The sequence below is a fragment of the Drosophila sechellia genome, chromosome 2R (assembly GCF_004382195.2).
Source record: "Drosophila sechellia strain sech25 chromosome 2R, ASM438219v1, whole genome shotgun sequence".
NCBI classification, from domain to species: Eukaryota; Metazoa; Arthropoda; class Insecta; order Diptera; family Drosophilidae; genus Drosophila; species Drosophila sechellia.
Window position 1 is genome coordinate 8,012,631 of NC_045950.1, and position 14,166 is coordinate 8,026,796.

Below are 14,166 nucleotides of genomic sequence, written 5' to 3' on the forward strand. Positions count from 1 at the left end.
TCGCAATAAATTTTTTAGCAATGGTTTGAAGATATATTTTTAAAGAATAAATATTTTGATTTCCCCAAAGAAAAACATGTTGTTTTATTAGGCTGTGAATAGGCTGTTATAACGCTGTTGAAACAGTGAGAATAATATAGTCGAACGCGGTTGAAACAGTGAGAATAATATAATCGAATCGATAGTATATCGAGTAATATCGATTTTGTTCCATCACCACTGCATTGACAGTCACTTTTTCGCGTCCCAAAAGCGAGTGAATGCAAATTTCGCAAAAAATTAAGCAGACATCGTAAACTTCGCACCGCCCACATACATTTCACCACTGCTTGACAAGAATCAACTGCGAACATGGATCTCAGCGGTCCACAAGCTCTGAACAACATACTTCAGCCCGACGAGTTGAAACTCGTGCCGGAAGACATCCAGCAGAAATTGTCGGCGTACATTAACAATTTCTCAGATGAGTACTGCAAGAACCGTGCGGCCGCCAATCGGTTGGGTATGTTTTTATATTTGTATATATACTATTGTGCGCTATATATATTGTTGTATTTCACATATAACTTTTATTTGTTCAACTGTTCGGCGTTTGCCGGCTCAGATTCCGCTTCTTGTAATAAGCAAGCGCTATTGTATAGTTTCTAGCGTGCTAAAAACTCTTGCACCATTTATATATTTTGTGTATAGAAATTTAAATATAAAATTCCGGGTTGTTGCTCTTAAAAATAATGTCTGCTTGCAGCAACATTATTTTCCTTATTAATTTTCACCTACCGCCGGTGTGGTAACACTGGCCGGACATTTTCCCATCAAAACAGTTAATCCAAGTTTGAAATCTCCAGGGAATTTCTGTGGGCCGTCTGAAGTCATATTCATTTTAACCCAAATACTTTGTGGTTACTTAAATCCAGTTAAGATGATTTTTCATATTTGTCCCTTTTCACAGCCGAAGCCGAGCAGAAAAGCGAAGAGCTGGAGAACAAAATGGAGGACTATCTAGTCAAATTTACCAGCTTTGAGTTAAATGTAAACGAGCTGCGCACTCATCTAGATCAGATGTCTTCGGAACGAGCTAACCTAATGGATACGATCACCAAAGGCGAGCAAACAATATCACAGTTGCGCAAGGAGAAGTCCTCGATAGTTGAGGAACGCGATTCACTGATGAAGGTAATCGAGCGCCAACAGGCGGAGCTGGAACGATTGAAGCAGGATCTGCACACCTACCAGCAGCAGCTAAGCAGCGCGATTGCCGCCAAGTGCGAAGCCATTGCTCGCGTGGACGAAATTCAAAGCAAGGAAGTGGCTCTGGAGCTCAAAGAGAACCGCATGGAAAGCGAACGCGATATGCTGCAAAAGGAGATTTTGTTAATCAGCGGAGATCTCAACAAAAGCAACGCCGAGTTGCAGAACATCCGACGGGAGCACTCACTAAACACCATGCAGCTAGAGTCTCGCCTTAATGAAAAAACCGAATCCCTAAAGCTGATGCAGGAACAGTACGAACAGGCCGTCAAGACCATCGGGGAACTGACCCGCAAGGTTGAAATCCAAAACGACACCGCCTTCAAGCAGAACCAGGCAACGGAAGAGTATGTGGGGAAGCTTAAAAACGAACTTGATGCCAAGGAAAAGCTGTTTGAAATCTTTAAGAGCACCGAATCCGATCATCTGGTCCAGCGTGAGGAACTCCTGCAGGGCATCTCCGAAATTAAACGTTTGTTAGAGGAGGCCGAGGAGCAGTGCGCCCAGTTGGAAGAGCAAAAGGAAATCATGCAGCAAAAGCACAACGCTGAGTTGGAGGAGCAAAATAAGAGGATTAAGGATATGGAACGGGAGCTAGCAAGTGCCAACGATTTGATAAAAGAGGTCCGGGAAAATAATTTAGAAACCGCCATATGCCAGTTGGCCCCCAGTGCGGCTGTGGCTAGTCGCATTATGCGCTCCGATCTATCGTTTACCGAACTTTACTCCATGTACGCCAAAAACAGCGAAGAACTGGAGATGCGAAATCGCGAAATTCAGCAGTTGAAGTTGCAGCTCAAGTCGATCATTGCTGAGGTCTCAGAGAGTGCCCCGGTTATGGAAAAACAGAAATCCGATTACCAAAAAATGAAGGAGACTAACAGTGAGCTCTTGCGCGAGCATGATGAATTATTAGAAAATAAGTTATACCTTGAGCGGGAATTGGAAAGGGCTTTATCTACCCTTAATCACAACCAAAATGAAAATAAGAAACTAAAACAGACGCACACCGATCTCAGCCGACAGGTGTGCATGTTGCTGGACGAATTAAACTGCATAAGGGCTGGAGTGAAACATGTACGTAACCAACCAACTCGTCAGACAACCACCAGCGAAAGTGTGATCAACGATAACTTGGTAACCTTTAGTTCTATTGAAGAGTTGGTGGAAAGAAATACATACCTCCTGAATATGTCCCGGGACCTCACACAACTTTTAGAGGCTAGCGAAAAGAACCAAGATAAGGTCATGTTGGAGCAGTCTAAGAATCACATAAGAAAGCTCGAAGTGCGTTTTGCAGAATTGGAGGATTTATTGACGCAAAAGAACAATACGGTTACTACATTGCTATCTAAGTGCGACCGCTACAAGAAGTTATATTTCGCGGCTCAGAAGAAGCTGGGTCAAAATACTGTGGATATGGACGACTCCAATCTGGATCCTAACGACTCTGTACTTGATACTTCAGAGCAGCCGGCAGCCAATTCTGAGGAGAACAGGAAACTGGAAATGAGGGTGCGGCATCTGGAGCAACAGTTGGAAGGGGAGGTCAAGAAGTACGCCTCACTGAAAGAGAACTACGACTATTACACTAGCGAAAAGCGTAAAAACGATGCACTGGCCCAAGAACAGTTTGATTCTATGCGTAATGAGGTGCGGGAGCTAACCAGCAGTAACTGCAAGCTGATGAACACCACTGAGTTCCAGAAAGAGCAAATCGAACTGCTTCACAAACATATAGCCACCTACAAGCAGCAGGTGTCTACATTGGAAGAGCGTACCAAGAACTATGAAAAGACCATTATTAAACACGAGCAAACCGTACATTTGCTCAAGGACGAAGTGATGACCGCACACCGCAAGCACGCAGCAGCCGATGCAGAGGCTCAAAGCCTACGCCAAGAGAATCGCATTCTAAGGGACACATCTTCTCGACTGCAGATCGAAAAGGAGACTTATCACCGCGAGCAGCAGAGCCAATCACTGCTTCTAAACAGTTTGGAATTCATAAAGACCAACCTTGAGCGATCTGAGATGGAGGGCCGTCAGCGTTTAGAGCAGCGTTTAGATGACACTGTACGGGAACTGGCTGCTCAGCGTCGTCACTTCAAGGAGGAGGAGGAGAAGTTCCGTGAATCAATTAACGAGTTTAAGCGGCAGGCGGAGACGGCCATCAAGTTGAAAGATGAAGAGAAGCAGCAGGCAGATAAGTGGCAAGCGGAGCTTATCAACGTCCGCGAAGAACTTGCTCAGAAGGTCAACAAGGTCAATGAATTAAGCAAAAAACTTCAGGAAGTTCTGACGCCCACTCTAAATGACAACCCCATCACTGCAGCTAATAAACGAGCCCGAGAGTTCGAACTTAAGCTGGACCAGGCCACGGTGGAGATTGAGTCACTCACTAAAGAGTTGGCAAAGACTCGTGAGCATGGCGAGCAGTTCTATAAGATGTCTCAAAGCGCCGAAAATGAGATCAAGCGTCTGCACGAGCTTCACGGCGAGTTGGTGGCCAAGCAGGAGGAGGAAATCAAGAAGCTTCGCAGTTCAGAGGCTGAACTGAAGACCCGTATAAGCGATTTGGAAGCGGAGGCCATGTTGTCCAATGTCACCGAGCAGAGCAAGACTGTCGACCAGTCGGGTCAATTAAAGTCAGCCCAGGACGATCTAAAGAGCTTGCTAGAGAAGCTTACGGAAGCTAATTGCACCATTCGGACGCTGCGTTCCGAAAACACGAGCCTGGTTGAATCTCTTAATGCTGTGGAGGTGAAGTATGCTAACGGAATGATACAGCATTCTGCAGATATTCAGGAGCTAACCCGTTACAAGGCCGAATTCTTCAAAGCCAACGACGAACTCAACCAATTAAAGTCAGGTCGGGAATCATTGCAAACCGCATACGATGAACTTCTGCGTTCGAATGTCGAGGCCCAAAAGCTGCTGGACAAGGAGAGGGAGGAGTCAGAGAAGAGAGTGGCTGATTTGCATGCATTGAACTCCAACTTACATGATCAAATCGAAGCGCTGGCCTCGAAACTGGCTGTTCTGGCCAGTCAAAGCCAAAACCCGAACTCTTCCTTGAATGAGTCTGCAATGGATGCAGATCAGAGCCTAAATGCTTCTGGACTAACCGCTGCCGAGGAAGGAAGGAACAACGAACAGCTACTAAAGATCATAAAGTTTTTGCGCAAGGAGAAGGATCTGTACGCTGCCAAGCTGGACATTCTCAAGGCGGAAAATGCTCGTCTGATTTCAGAACACGCCATTCAACAAAAGAAGGTTGACGAACTGAATGGCTATCTGAACCAAGAGCGCGCAAAGAGCCAGACGGACGTGGTGTCGGCCAACAAACACGAGGAGGTGCTACGCAAGATTGAAACTCTGAATGCCATCACCGATAGCAACCGCATTTTGCGAGAGGAGCGTAACGCTTTAACTCTTCGCGTCGCCGAACTCACTGATCGTATTAGCACCGTGGAAAAGGAACTGTTCCCGCTGCAGTGCAGCAACAAGGAACTGACATCGAAGATCGAAGAGATTAATGTGGAGAACACCTCGCTCCGCACCGAGGCAATCAAGTGGCGGCAGCGTGCTAATGCGCTGGTGGAGAAGAGCAATCGCAACCCAGAGGAGTTCAAGCGTCTGCAGGCTGAGCGCGAGCACCTGGCCAAGTTGCTGACTGCCGAGAAAGAGCTAAACAAGAAACAATCGGATGAGCTGACTGTGCTAAAGCAGCGCATGAATACAGAGATCCCAATGCTGAACAAACAAATGCAACTTCTAGACGAGGCGCGCAAGAAGCAAGTGGACGAATTCACCAATCTCAAGCAAAACAACACACGCCAGACGCAGGATATCATGGAATTGAAGAACCGACTACTGCAAAAGGAGGAAGAGCTGTTAAAGGCCAACGAGGAGTTGGAGACGAAGGACAAGACCATTGCAGATAAGGAAACCAAGGAGATACAGCTTCGTAAACTGGCCAAGCGCTACAAGGACTTCTATATAGGCCTTCAAGCTCAAGGTGGTGGAACCGAATCGTCAGCGGAACTGGAGAAGGTTCGCAGCGAGTTAGAGGAAGTTAATAATCAACTACGGGCGCTTAAAGATGAGCACGAAAAGGTTACCAAAGAATGTGATGAAGTCAAAAAGCGCACAGAACCAGAAACTGAAACCAGTGCCATACGACAGGAATACAAGGCCAAGTTGGACAAACTTGTAGTAGACCTTACAGTGGCTCGTACTGATTTGGTCAATCAAGAGACAACTTTTGCTGGCACCAAATCCTCCTACGACGAGACAATTGCCCGTTTAGAGAAGGAGCTGCAGGAGAACATAGCCGCCAATAAGGACATCAACCTGCGCCTCACCCGCGAGAACGAATCGCTGCACATGAGAATTAACCAGCTAACCCGTCAGCTGGGATCTCAGCAGTCAACCAAGCCCTCGACCAGCTCGGTTGCCGAGAAGGGCAATATCTCGGAGAGCTCTCCACGAACTGCTAACGTGAAACCAATGTCTGGTTCGGCAACGGTGCAACAATCGGCCACCGTAACTCCCTGGCGTGGTGGGGAGACTCCTTTGGCCAGCATACGTCCTATTTCGGTGCAAAACAGCCGCACGGCCGCGATTCTACCTACGAGCCAACAGCCCCCGGCAGGATCCAGTACGTCCACCTCCTCGTCATCATCGTCTTCATCCACTTCCACAACATCCGCCGCTAGCGGCGGCAGCTCCGCGGTAGCCCAAACCGCTTTGGTGCCACCACAGCAACAGGTTCACACCACTGGAAGTGCCGCCCTGGAATCGATGGCATCATCCTCACCCACTTCCTCACATACCGATTATATGCCGTCCACTAGCTCTGCATCCGTGGCCGTCGCTGCTATTCCGCCGATGGGCGCCTCATCTGCTGCCGAAAGTTCCCAGGAGGCGGAAAGTATCCAGCACCCGCAGCAGAACGATTCGCAGTTGTTTGTAGGCGGAGCCCAACAGCAAGTTGTGGCGCTAGTGTCGCCGCGTGTTGAAGGGTCATCTTCATCATCCAGTTCCACGTCTGTCCCGACTGCCACTGCTCCCAGTGTCCAGGATGGCGGAAGTCAGAGCCAACAGCCCAGCACTTCTGGCAGCAGTAGCAGCTCCTCCACAGTGGTGAGTAGCCACAGCAGACACACCCCGTCCAGCAGCAATGTGACGACCACCCAGGCTGGATGCTCCTCACAAGCCATTAAGCGTCCTCGTGACATTGAGGGTGACTCCTCCACCACCACTGAGGAGGGTGTCCCCGAGAAAATGTCAAAAATGACTAAGAGACTTCGCGGTCCCATGCACAGCGGAGAGCTATCGGCCGGCCACATTGGTGATTCCGGAATGGATGTCGATCAAATGCCAACCTCCTCTCAGCGCGATCAGGAGGATGACATTCAAGTTGACTCAGACGACGAGGAGGACGTTCTGGCCGATGCCGACGATGGTCCCATTGACGGAGGCGAGGCCGAACAGGAGGGCTACGAAGACTCGTACGAGCAGGACAACGAGATGGATGACAACGAAGGTGGTGACGATGACAATGATATAGCTGTGGATGCCCAGGACAACAACGAGGTGGACATCGAAGTGCCGGAGCAGCACATGCAGGCTCAGGAAGAGAGTCAATCGCTGGACAACCAGGCAATTGCAACTGCATCCGCTTCCACTCAGGAGAACAACCAGAGTCAGGCCATCACCAGTGGCAGTGGAGAGTCATCGAACCCGGTGACTCTACCTCAGGCTGAGGCCTCCAACTGGAAGCAGGCAGCTGCCTCAACGTCCACAGCAGCCGCCCGACGCAACGAAAGGTAGGTTAACGATTATTCTCCGATGAGCTTCACTAATTGAATTTAATCAAACAGCTCTGTGGAGATTGTAAGTTCCCCTCAAGTCTCGAATTTTTGTGAGCAACCTGCCCGCTTGGAGTCCGCTGACGTCGATGGCACCGCCGAGGTGGCCGGCGGCGCGCCTCATGAAAGCGCTGGCCCCAGCGATGCGGGAGCTGCCTCGGCCAGTTCTCCGCAAAAACAGAGCGAAGCAGGGGAGAGCAGCGGAAGCGACGCCCTTAAAGCTGCTGACGAGGGTGATCATGCTGACGGAGCAGAAAACGCCAGCGAAGCTGATGAGGCATTCGCCGAGGAGACAATGGCTACTGGCCAAGGAGAAGACTCTCAGCCGCTAGGAAACGATAGTAAGTTACAATAAATAGTGTACATGGAACGGAAAACTAAGCAATTAATTTTATCCAGATCCAAATGTGGGCACTAGCCAATCGGAGGTGTCCCAAAACCAATCCAATCTTGGCGAGGGAAACCCCACCGAGGACAGCGAGGGAGCCGACGGCGTCTCCTCCGAGGGTGAGAAGCAGGCGGTGGGTGTTGAGGTAAGTAGTACTTGCCTTGGTGGCAAGATAGCTGTGTAGAAAAGCAGGTCGGTCCCAGTGAGACCCTGTATGGAAATACTTATTCTTTGAATGCGATTAACCCCATGGGTTATGGAGTGCATGAAAGCAGTACATAATAAAAACTAGTTTTTCTTTACTTAAGAATGCAAAGTTTTGTAGAGGAAATGTGATTTACAAAAATTAAACTTAGTTGTATTTCAATGTTTCTATTGAAAGCCATTTTATTGTTTTAAAATAAAAAAAATAACCCAGACCAATCTGCACCAACTGAATTCTAAATTGATTGCTCTCCATTTCTTTTTAGGAGGAGGGTCGCGAGGCGGAGGCCACTTCGCCGTCGGAGAACACGCGATTTCGCACGCTGCGTAGTGCGGTGCCCACCCGACGAGGACATCGCGCCATGAGGGGTGGCAGTCCTAACAGCCAGAACCGGCCGCAGCGAATTGTCTGGCAGCGGGACACGTCGCCGGGAAACATTCAGCAAAACCAGATGTCAGCCAATAATAATCGCTTTGCGCAACGGGCCCGCAACCGGCGTCCCATTCGTCGTCCGTCTCCAAACAACTTCAACAACGGAGGGCGATTCCCTTAGGGCGAGGAGTTCGGCGGACCCGCAGACGAAAGTCCGCTATAGGCTGACTATAAAATCATTGCGTTTACTCGGCTAGAAATAAGTCTCCTCGCATTTAAAAACGCCTAGTCTAAGTTGAGCCACAAATACATACATATTACTGAACATTCTCCAGCTTGCAAGTCCTGAGTTTCTGCAGTTGACAACACACAAAGACACAAAAAAAAATAGACTTTGTAATAAATATTTGTGTAATTTGGCCAATATTTGATGCACCTTTCTGGGCAAGGATTTCAAACTGGTTTTACCCCAGCACTAAAAAGGGGTTTACTTCCTAAATAAATTGGCTCATTCTAGTAATGTTATAACGCATAAAGATGTAGTTTACCCGCTTTAAACCATATTTCATAGTCTTTAAAGTAATTTAAAGAAGTTCCAATGATTTTTCTCATATTCAAATGAATGTAAAAGATAATTATTTATATTACAGTATTGAAACTACTCAATTAATTTAGTTTGATAATGGGGGTTCGATTAAAATCGCCTAGTTCTAATTTGAAATATAGACCAACGATTGCACTGCGCTTTGGTGGCATTGACCTTAATTGGTCTAAGCTACGCAAGCCGATTAATTATGCAGTGAGCAGTGGAACATGAAACGTGATCCGAATTGAAGACTCCAACATAATTACCGGCTGTTGTAAGTCAGTTGGCCAGGCGGTTCATATCCGAAATTGGCTTAGAAACCCCAAAAGAAAAAAAAACGAAAATGATCTACTCGGACAATTGCTGTTGCTGTGTGGACCTGAAGTGTGGATGCATCCTGATAGCCATCGTTGAGGTGCTAATCCGTGGACTGGATCGCTTCTTTGTTGATCGTGAGTGGTCCTGACCATAGGTATCGCTAAGATATAACTGGTGTTCATAGGTGACAGCCTGCTGGGACTTTTTTCCCTTGTGGTGAGCGGTATCTACGTTATCTGCTGCATCTTCCTACTGCTTGGAGCAGTTCTGGTAGGGATCCATAATATTTTGGTTGGCGAACGATATAAAGCTGTCTAATTTCAGGGCCTGAGATATTTTCTGTTGCCTTACCTCTCAGTTTCCTGCCTCCGGTTCTTCATTTTAGTTGCCGAGGGCGTGTTTGTGGCCACAGAAGGTATCATGAATGAATATCTAGTCTTCGATATTCTTCAATCCCGTAAGTTGCACTCATTATTTTGGCCCAATGTTCAACTTGGCCCAATCCTTTTCCAGTTCTAGGCTTGTACTTTTGGCTGGTGGTCTACTCCTATTATGATCGCTTAAAGGACGCATGAGCTTGTAAATTTTACAGTATTTTGTTAAATGTTGTTCCTTTTAAAATTCATTCTTTCAATGTTAAATCATTTGGATGTAAAATAAAGTAATGTAAAGTATAACCTTTTTTGGCAAACATATTTTATATTTGGAAATTATCTAACCATAATATCTTCAATTTCCGGCCAATTTTCATTGGATCTTAATTTCCTTTCTTTTTATGCCTCATCTTGCAATAATGATAAATATTTTTAAACGATATACATACATTTTTTACAATTTTTAAGTCATGTAAGAGAAATTCGTGTTGAAATCCATTGAAATCCATACGCTTTTGCAATCTTGACCTAACTAACCAAATAAACAAATTGAAATTTGAATAATGTATTCGACGTTAATAACGAGTAATGCATAAATTGAGCAATATAAATTATTGCTTTCCCAATTATCGGTACCCAATAACTTGCGTAGTAACCTCATTTGTATGCGATGCGTGCTCCTGGTAAATAAAACAAATATCGAGTGCCATTGTTAAGATGCACTGATTGATGATCGCATCTCAAGATTTCAGGATTCGCAACGAATGGAGCGTTCATGACAATAACACTTCAAGGTAGTAATATGAAATAATATCCCAAGGACTTTAAGATCCGGCTGATTTCGCATTCTCTAAACTCTCTTTAATGGCAGCGATCATAAATAATATTTACATTCATGGGCTGTGGACCTAGACGACACTACAAACTAGAACTGCTCAACGGTGCGGGGGGCAGGTGGTGCTCCGTACTCCTCAGAAGGGGCGGACGGAGGTGGGCCATACTGGGTGGCCGGCTTGGGCTGCTGCTGCTTGTACTTGATGAAGTAAACCTCCGGCTTGCTGGGCTCTGTGGGCTCTGGAGCGGGCAGGATGACGGGCTGCTGCTCCTCGGGCTTCTTGACCAGAACATACACAAGAGTCTTATGCTCATCCTGGACCGGAGGAGGAAGCACCTGGCGCACAGGGGTCGGAGGGTTGGGCGCCTTGATGAAGATGATCTTGTAGTGCTTCTTGGGAACGGCCGTCTGGATGGGCGACGAGGCCGGATAGAACTCTGGCTCCTCTGGCGGCACGTGCACGTACACGTTCTTTGTTACGAGGGCCTCCGAGGCGGCTGGTGGTCCGTAGAAGGCGGCTGGTGGTCCGTAAACGGGTAGAGGCTGTGCTGCCGGGGCCGGAGGACCGTATTCCTTTTGGGGAGCTGGCGGTGGCGGCGGTCCGTAACGCGATCTAGGTGGTTCCGGACGCGCCACACATATGGCCAGACTGGCGGCCAAGAGAAGGAGGATACACTGCGTCTGCATGCTGATGTCGATGGTTCGGCTGCGAATGAAGCTACTACTGCAGGTCAATCGAGTGTTTTATATGAATCCGCCACCTCAGCAATGCGTAGCTCCCCCGCCCTTGCATAATATTTCCGATGGCTTCCCAATCGCGTTACGCGCAGCTCTTCAATCCCCGCCAGCAATCCGCGATGCATACAAATTAGCTGGCGCACTGTGCCCATTTCGATTTCGTTTTCGATGCCCAGTGTGGACATGGATTCCGTATCCGATTCGGATTCGTATCCGAAATTCGGCTGATGAAAACGAAACTGAAAACTGCACAGGCAAACCAGATGGAAGGGAGGGCCCGTTGTCGTCACGTTCTGTTTTTGGGTCTTCCCGGCCCCTTTTCGGCCAATATTTGCCAAAAGCATTCGCCTTAATGGTCGATTGCGATGTTCACTTGTAATTTATTATGTAACTCGCACGTTGCATTGGTGGGCCAGGGACGGTCATTGGGTTCCATGATCTACACTAAGGTATTTATGTGGCGCCAACTTCATAAAGAGGTTAATAACCCGCGAAGAAGAAGTAACCAAATGGGAAATAATGAAAATTAGATTTATTTCTCACATGTAGAATCAACAAGTATTCTTTTAGTAAATTCTACAGATTATCTACTAATTTTAAAGGTGACAGTTCCAAGTGATATCCGAGTAGTATAAGCACACAATGTCAATATATAGGGTATTTTAGCTTGAAATCCCCCAACTCGAAATGAAAGTCACAATGCACTGAAACCAAAGCGATTAGAATCTTCGCAATTCGCTCACAATATGTTCAGTAGATTGCAGATAAGAAGCTTCTATTATTTGGCCAACGCATGATTTACGTATTTTTTTTTTAATTTAGCGGTACTAGTTTTAAAATAAACTGTGGTTCTTTGACAATAGCTCCGCTTTTCTAATCAGTTTATGGAGTTGTCTAGATAAACATTGTAAAATGGTGAAAAAATGCTGTTTCTGCATTAAATTGCGCAAAGCCTGCATCATCATAGCCATCGTGGACCTCATCATTAACTTAGTGGTGCTCAACTTGGCGGGTCGTAAGTTTGGGGCTGACAGGTCCATTTAAAAGATCACCCTGGTAATGCATCCATCTTCATCCAGAGGAGTTCATCGCACACATTGAGCAGGCGGTGGCCATCTGCCATTGCATCGGCTGCACATTCCTGCTGGGCGGAGCTCTAATCGTAAGTCCAGCCACTGGGTGGCACCCACTGCAGCCGATCCCATCTCGAAACTAAACCACTATAGAGATCAACTGTTCTCCTGATGTTCTTCCTGATCACTAGCCTGACCAACTGCATGATCCTGCTCGTGTACTGCATCTACATGCTGATTAAGGAGGTGCGGTACCGGGAGATAATTGTCCCAGGATCTGCGATATATATATGTAAGTTCTTATTTTTGTGAGTTACTGCATCCTGCAAGAACATCCTTTTCAGGCTTTGGTATCTACTTCTGGATTGTCGTCTACTCGTATTATGCCGAAGTCAGAGATCCCGAAGACGTTCTGGAAGTTTAAAACCTTACGCAGAAAGAATATAATTGCCTTCTGGTCTGGATTGTTTTATCCGTTTTTCTAGGTGCTTATGATCTCAATAGTATTTAAGTTAATTGTAAAACTCATTCATGTTTTATTGGTGAGCTCAAATGAAATTGAGATTATCCCTAGCAAATCGGATCCCAAATTACATGTACATATTATAAAAAAATCGATTGTACAGTTACTTTTAGAATCGTGTAACATGTGAGAGGTCTGCACACTCTTTAGGTGCGCTTCGTCACTAAGTTGACTGCCGTCCACAGATATATTTTGTATATTGGTAAATAAAATTTAATAAATAGGTAAGCGAGTTATAACGCTAACCCACTTACCTACCCACTTCCTTGAACACTTAACATTATCTCGGGGTTCCGCTTCGATTGTTTTATTTCAAGATAATATATCAACACAGTAAATTCCAGTTTGACAAAGTGTAAGTAAATATATAGATCATATATATCTCATCCAGTTAATTCGGTCGTTTTACTTTACACTGACCAGAAAGTAACTTGAATATATTTTAAAAAAATACTCTAATATATAACTCATTAAGCGTTTTGAACAAAATCTCCAAAACAAAAGGGTTCATCGAAGTTGTGCGACTCCTCAGAAGGAACTTGTTTCAAACTGAAAAACAGAGAAAAGCAGGAAGTACAACATATAGTTACATTCTGTTGCCAAACAGCTTATACTAGTAAAACTTACCCTATCATAGTTGTCCTTCGCTCGACCTCAGCCTTTACATACTTAAAGATCGACTGAAAGTCCCTGGTAAGGCCATATTGATCCATTAACTTGACAAGATTTGTATGAAAACCGAACCTTGATATTCACTGCGATAGCTGTAATAGCCCTCGGAGCAGCTGTAACACTTAATATAGGGTTCGTTGCTCATATTTTTCGCATCAGCTCTCAACGTACCCTTGCAGGCTTGAACAATTAAAATCTTTGGCTTGCCAGATAAGGTTGGATTTCTAAAGAGTGGAAAAAGGACGTCATCGTCCAAGTGGTATTCCCTGTGGTCGCACGCCAAGATTTTCTCTTTTCGGTCGCCATGGCTCAAGATAATGAGGACAATTCCAGCGTCCTGTGTGAATCGTTTTGCAGACCCTTAAAGAAATTCGTTAGTAAGAGAAATACCGTTTGCTCATATTTCTTACACTCCTTAACTTTGTTTTTAACGTCCGGCAACTCTGGGTTAGAAATTACTTCAACCCGACAATTCAGGCTTTCGAATGTTTTGCGAAGAGCAATAACATCATTTGAGCTACCCTTTCGGTTCAATTGAGGATCCTGGGGGAACTGCTCATGATTCAGAATGTACACGGCTGGGGGCTTAAGTTTTCCATTTAAATGAAGGCCTTGACCCTAAGAAAAATAACATTTTTAGCTTGAATCTTTAATGATTTTCTTTAATTTATACTTACTGGTGCACCGTTGACCCTGTTGCTGTCATATAGTCTGACAATCTGTAGCAGTGGATTTTGCATAAAGCCTATTAGGTTTCCTAAAATAAATATACAACAATACATACTTTTTGATGTTCTGTTCTTTCGGGGAGATACATGCTTATTGTTCGGCGATATAACGTTAACTGAGTAATACACAATAGCCAGTGCAATATTTGCTGCCTTATCAGTCACTATCTATATAGCCAACATCCGGATTTGTTCATCGACAAAAACAAGTACAAATTGAGTTACTATTA

At 45.7% G+C, this 14,166-nt stretch overlaps 5 protein-coding genes across 6 annotated transcripts; 3 read left to right on the plus strand and 2 right to left on the minus strand.

Moving 5' to 3' along the window:
- Positions 1-215: 215 nt before the first annotated feature.
- On the plus strand, positions 216-8,515 carry LOC6608717 (nucleoprotein TPR). Its single transcript, XM_032714365.1, has 5 exons — positions 216-502; positions 950-7,082; positions 7,137-7,465; positions 7,524-7,657; positions 7,983-8,515. Exons 1-5 carry the CDS (start codon positions 352-354, stop codon positions 8,268-8,270), a joined length of 7,035 nt encoding a protein of 2,344 aa, XP_032570256.1. The 5' UTR covers positions 216-351; the 3' UTR covers positions 8,271-8,515.
- A 424-nt stretch (positions 8,516-8,939) lies between these two features.
- LOC6608718 lies at positions 8,940-9,664 on the plus strand. Its single transcript, XM_032714367.1, has 4 exons — positions 8,940-9,127; positions 9,178-9,263; positions 9,318-9,450; positions 9,507-9,664. Exons 1-4 carry the CDS (start codon positions 9,019-9,021, stop codon positions 9,566-9,568), a joined length of 390 nt encoding a protein of 129 aa, XP_032570258.1. The 5' UTR covers positions 8,940-9,018; the 3' UTR covers positions 9,569-9,664.
- Positions 9,665-10,206: 542 nt separating this feature from the next.
- Positions 10,207-10,913, minus strand: LOC6608719 (leucine-rich repeat extensin-like protein 5). The gene has a single exon (XM_032714366.1). The coding sequence runs from the start codon at positions 10,887-10,889 to the stop codon at positions 10,293-10,295; it is 597 nt and encodes a 198-aa protein (XP_032570257.1). The 5' UTR covers positions 10,890-10,913; the 3' UTR covers positions 10,207-10,292.
- Positions 10,914-11,576: 663 nt separating this feature from the next.
- Positions 11,577-12,791, plus strand: LOC6608720. 2 transcript variants are annotated; one of them, XR_004361503.1, is made up of 4 exons: positions 11,577-11,955; positions 12,020-12,102; positions 12,205-12,305; positions 12,358-12,791. XR_004361503.1 is itself a non-coding variant. In XM_002033408.2 (4 exons), exons 1-4 carry the CDS (start codon positions 11,853-11,855, stop codon positions 12,435-12,437), a joined length of 405 nt encoding a protein of 134 aa, XP_002033444.1. In that variant the 5' UTR covers positions 11,577-11,852; the 3' UTR covers positions 12,438-12,790. The 2 variants fall into 2 exon arrangements, 1 of the variants encoding a protein (XP_002033444.1); XM_002033408.2 differs by having other exon boundaries at positions 12,167-12,305; positions 12,358-12,790.
- A 30-nt stretch (positions 12,792-12,821) lies between these two features.
- Positions 12,822-14,069, minus strand: LOC6608721 (caspase-6). Its single transcript, XM_002033409.2, is given in 6 exon segments — positions 12,822-13,085; positions 13,164-13,263; positions 13,266-13,568; positions 13,619-13,826; positions 13,886-13,927; positions 13,993-14,069. Coding segments are annotated over 6 exon segments (765 nt in total). The 5' UTR covers positions 14,026-14,069; the 3' UTR covers positions 12,822-13,006.
- Positions 14,070-14,166: the final 97 nt, after the last annotated feature.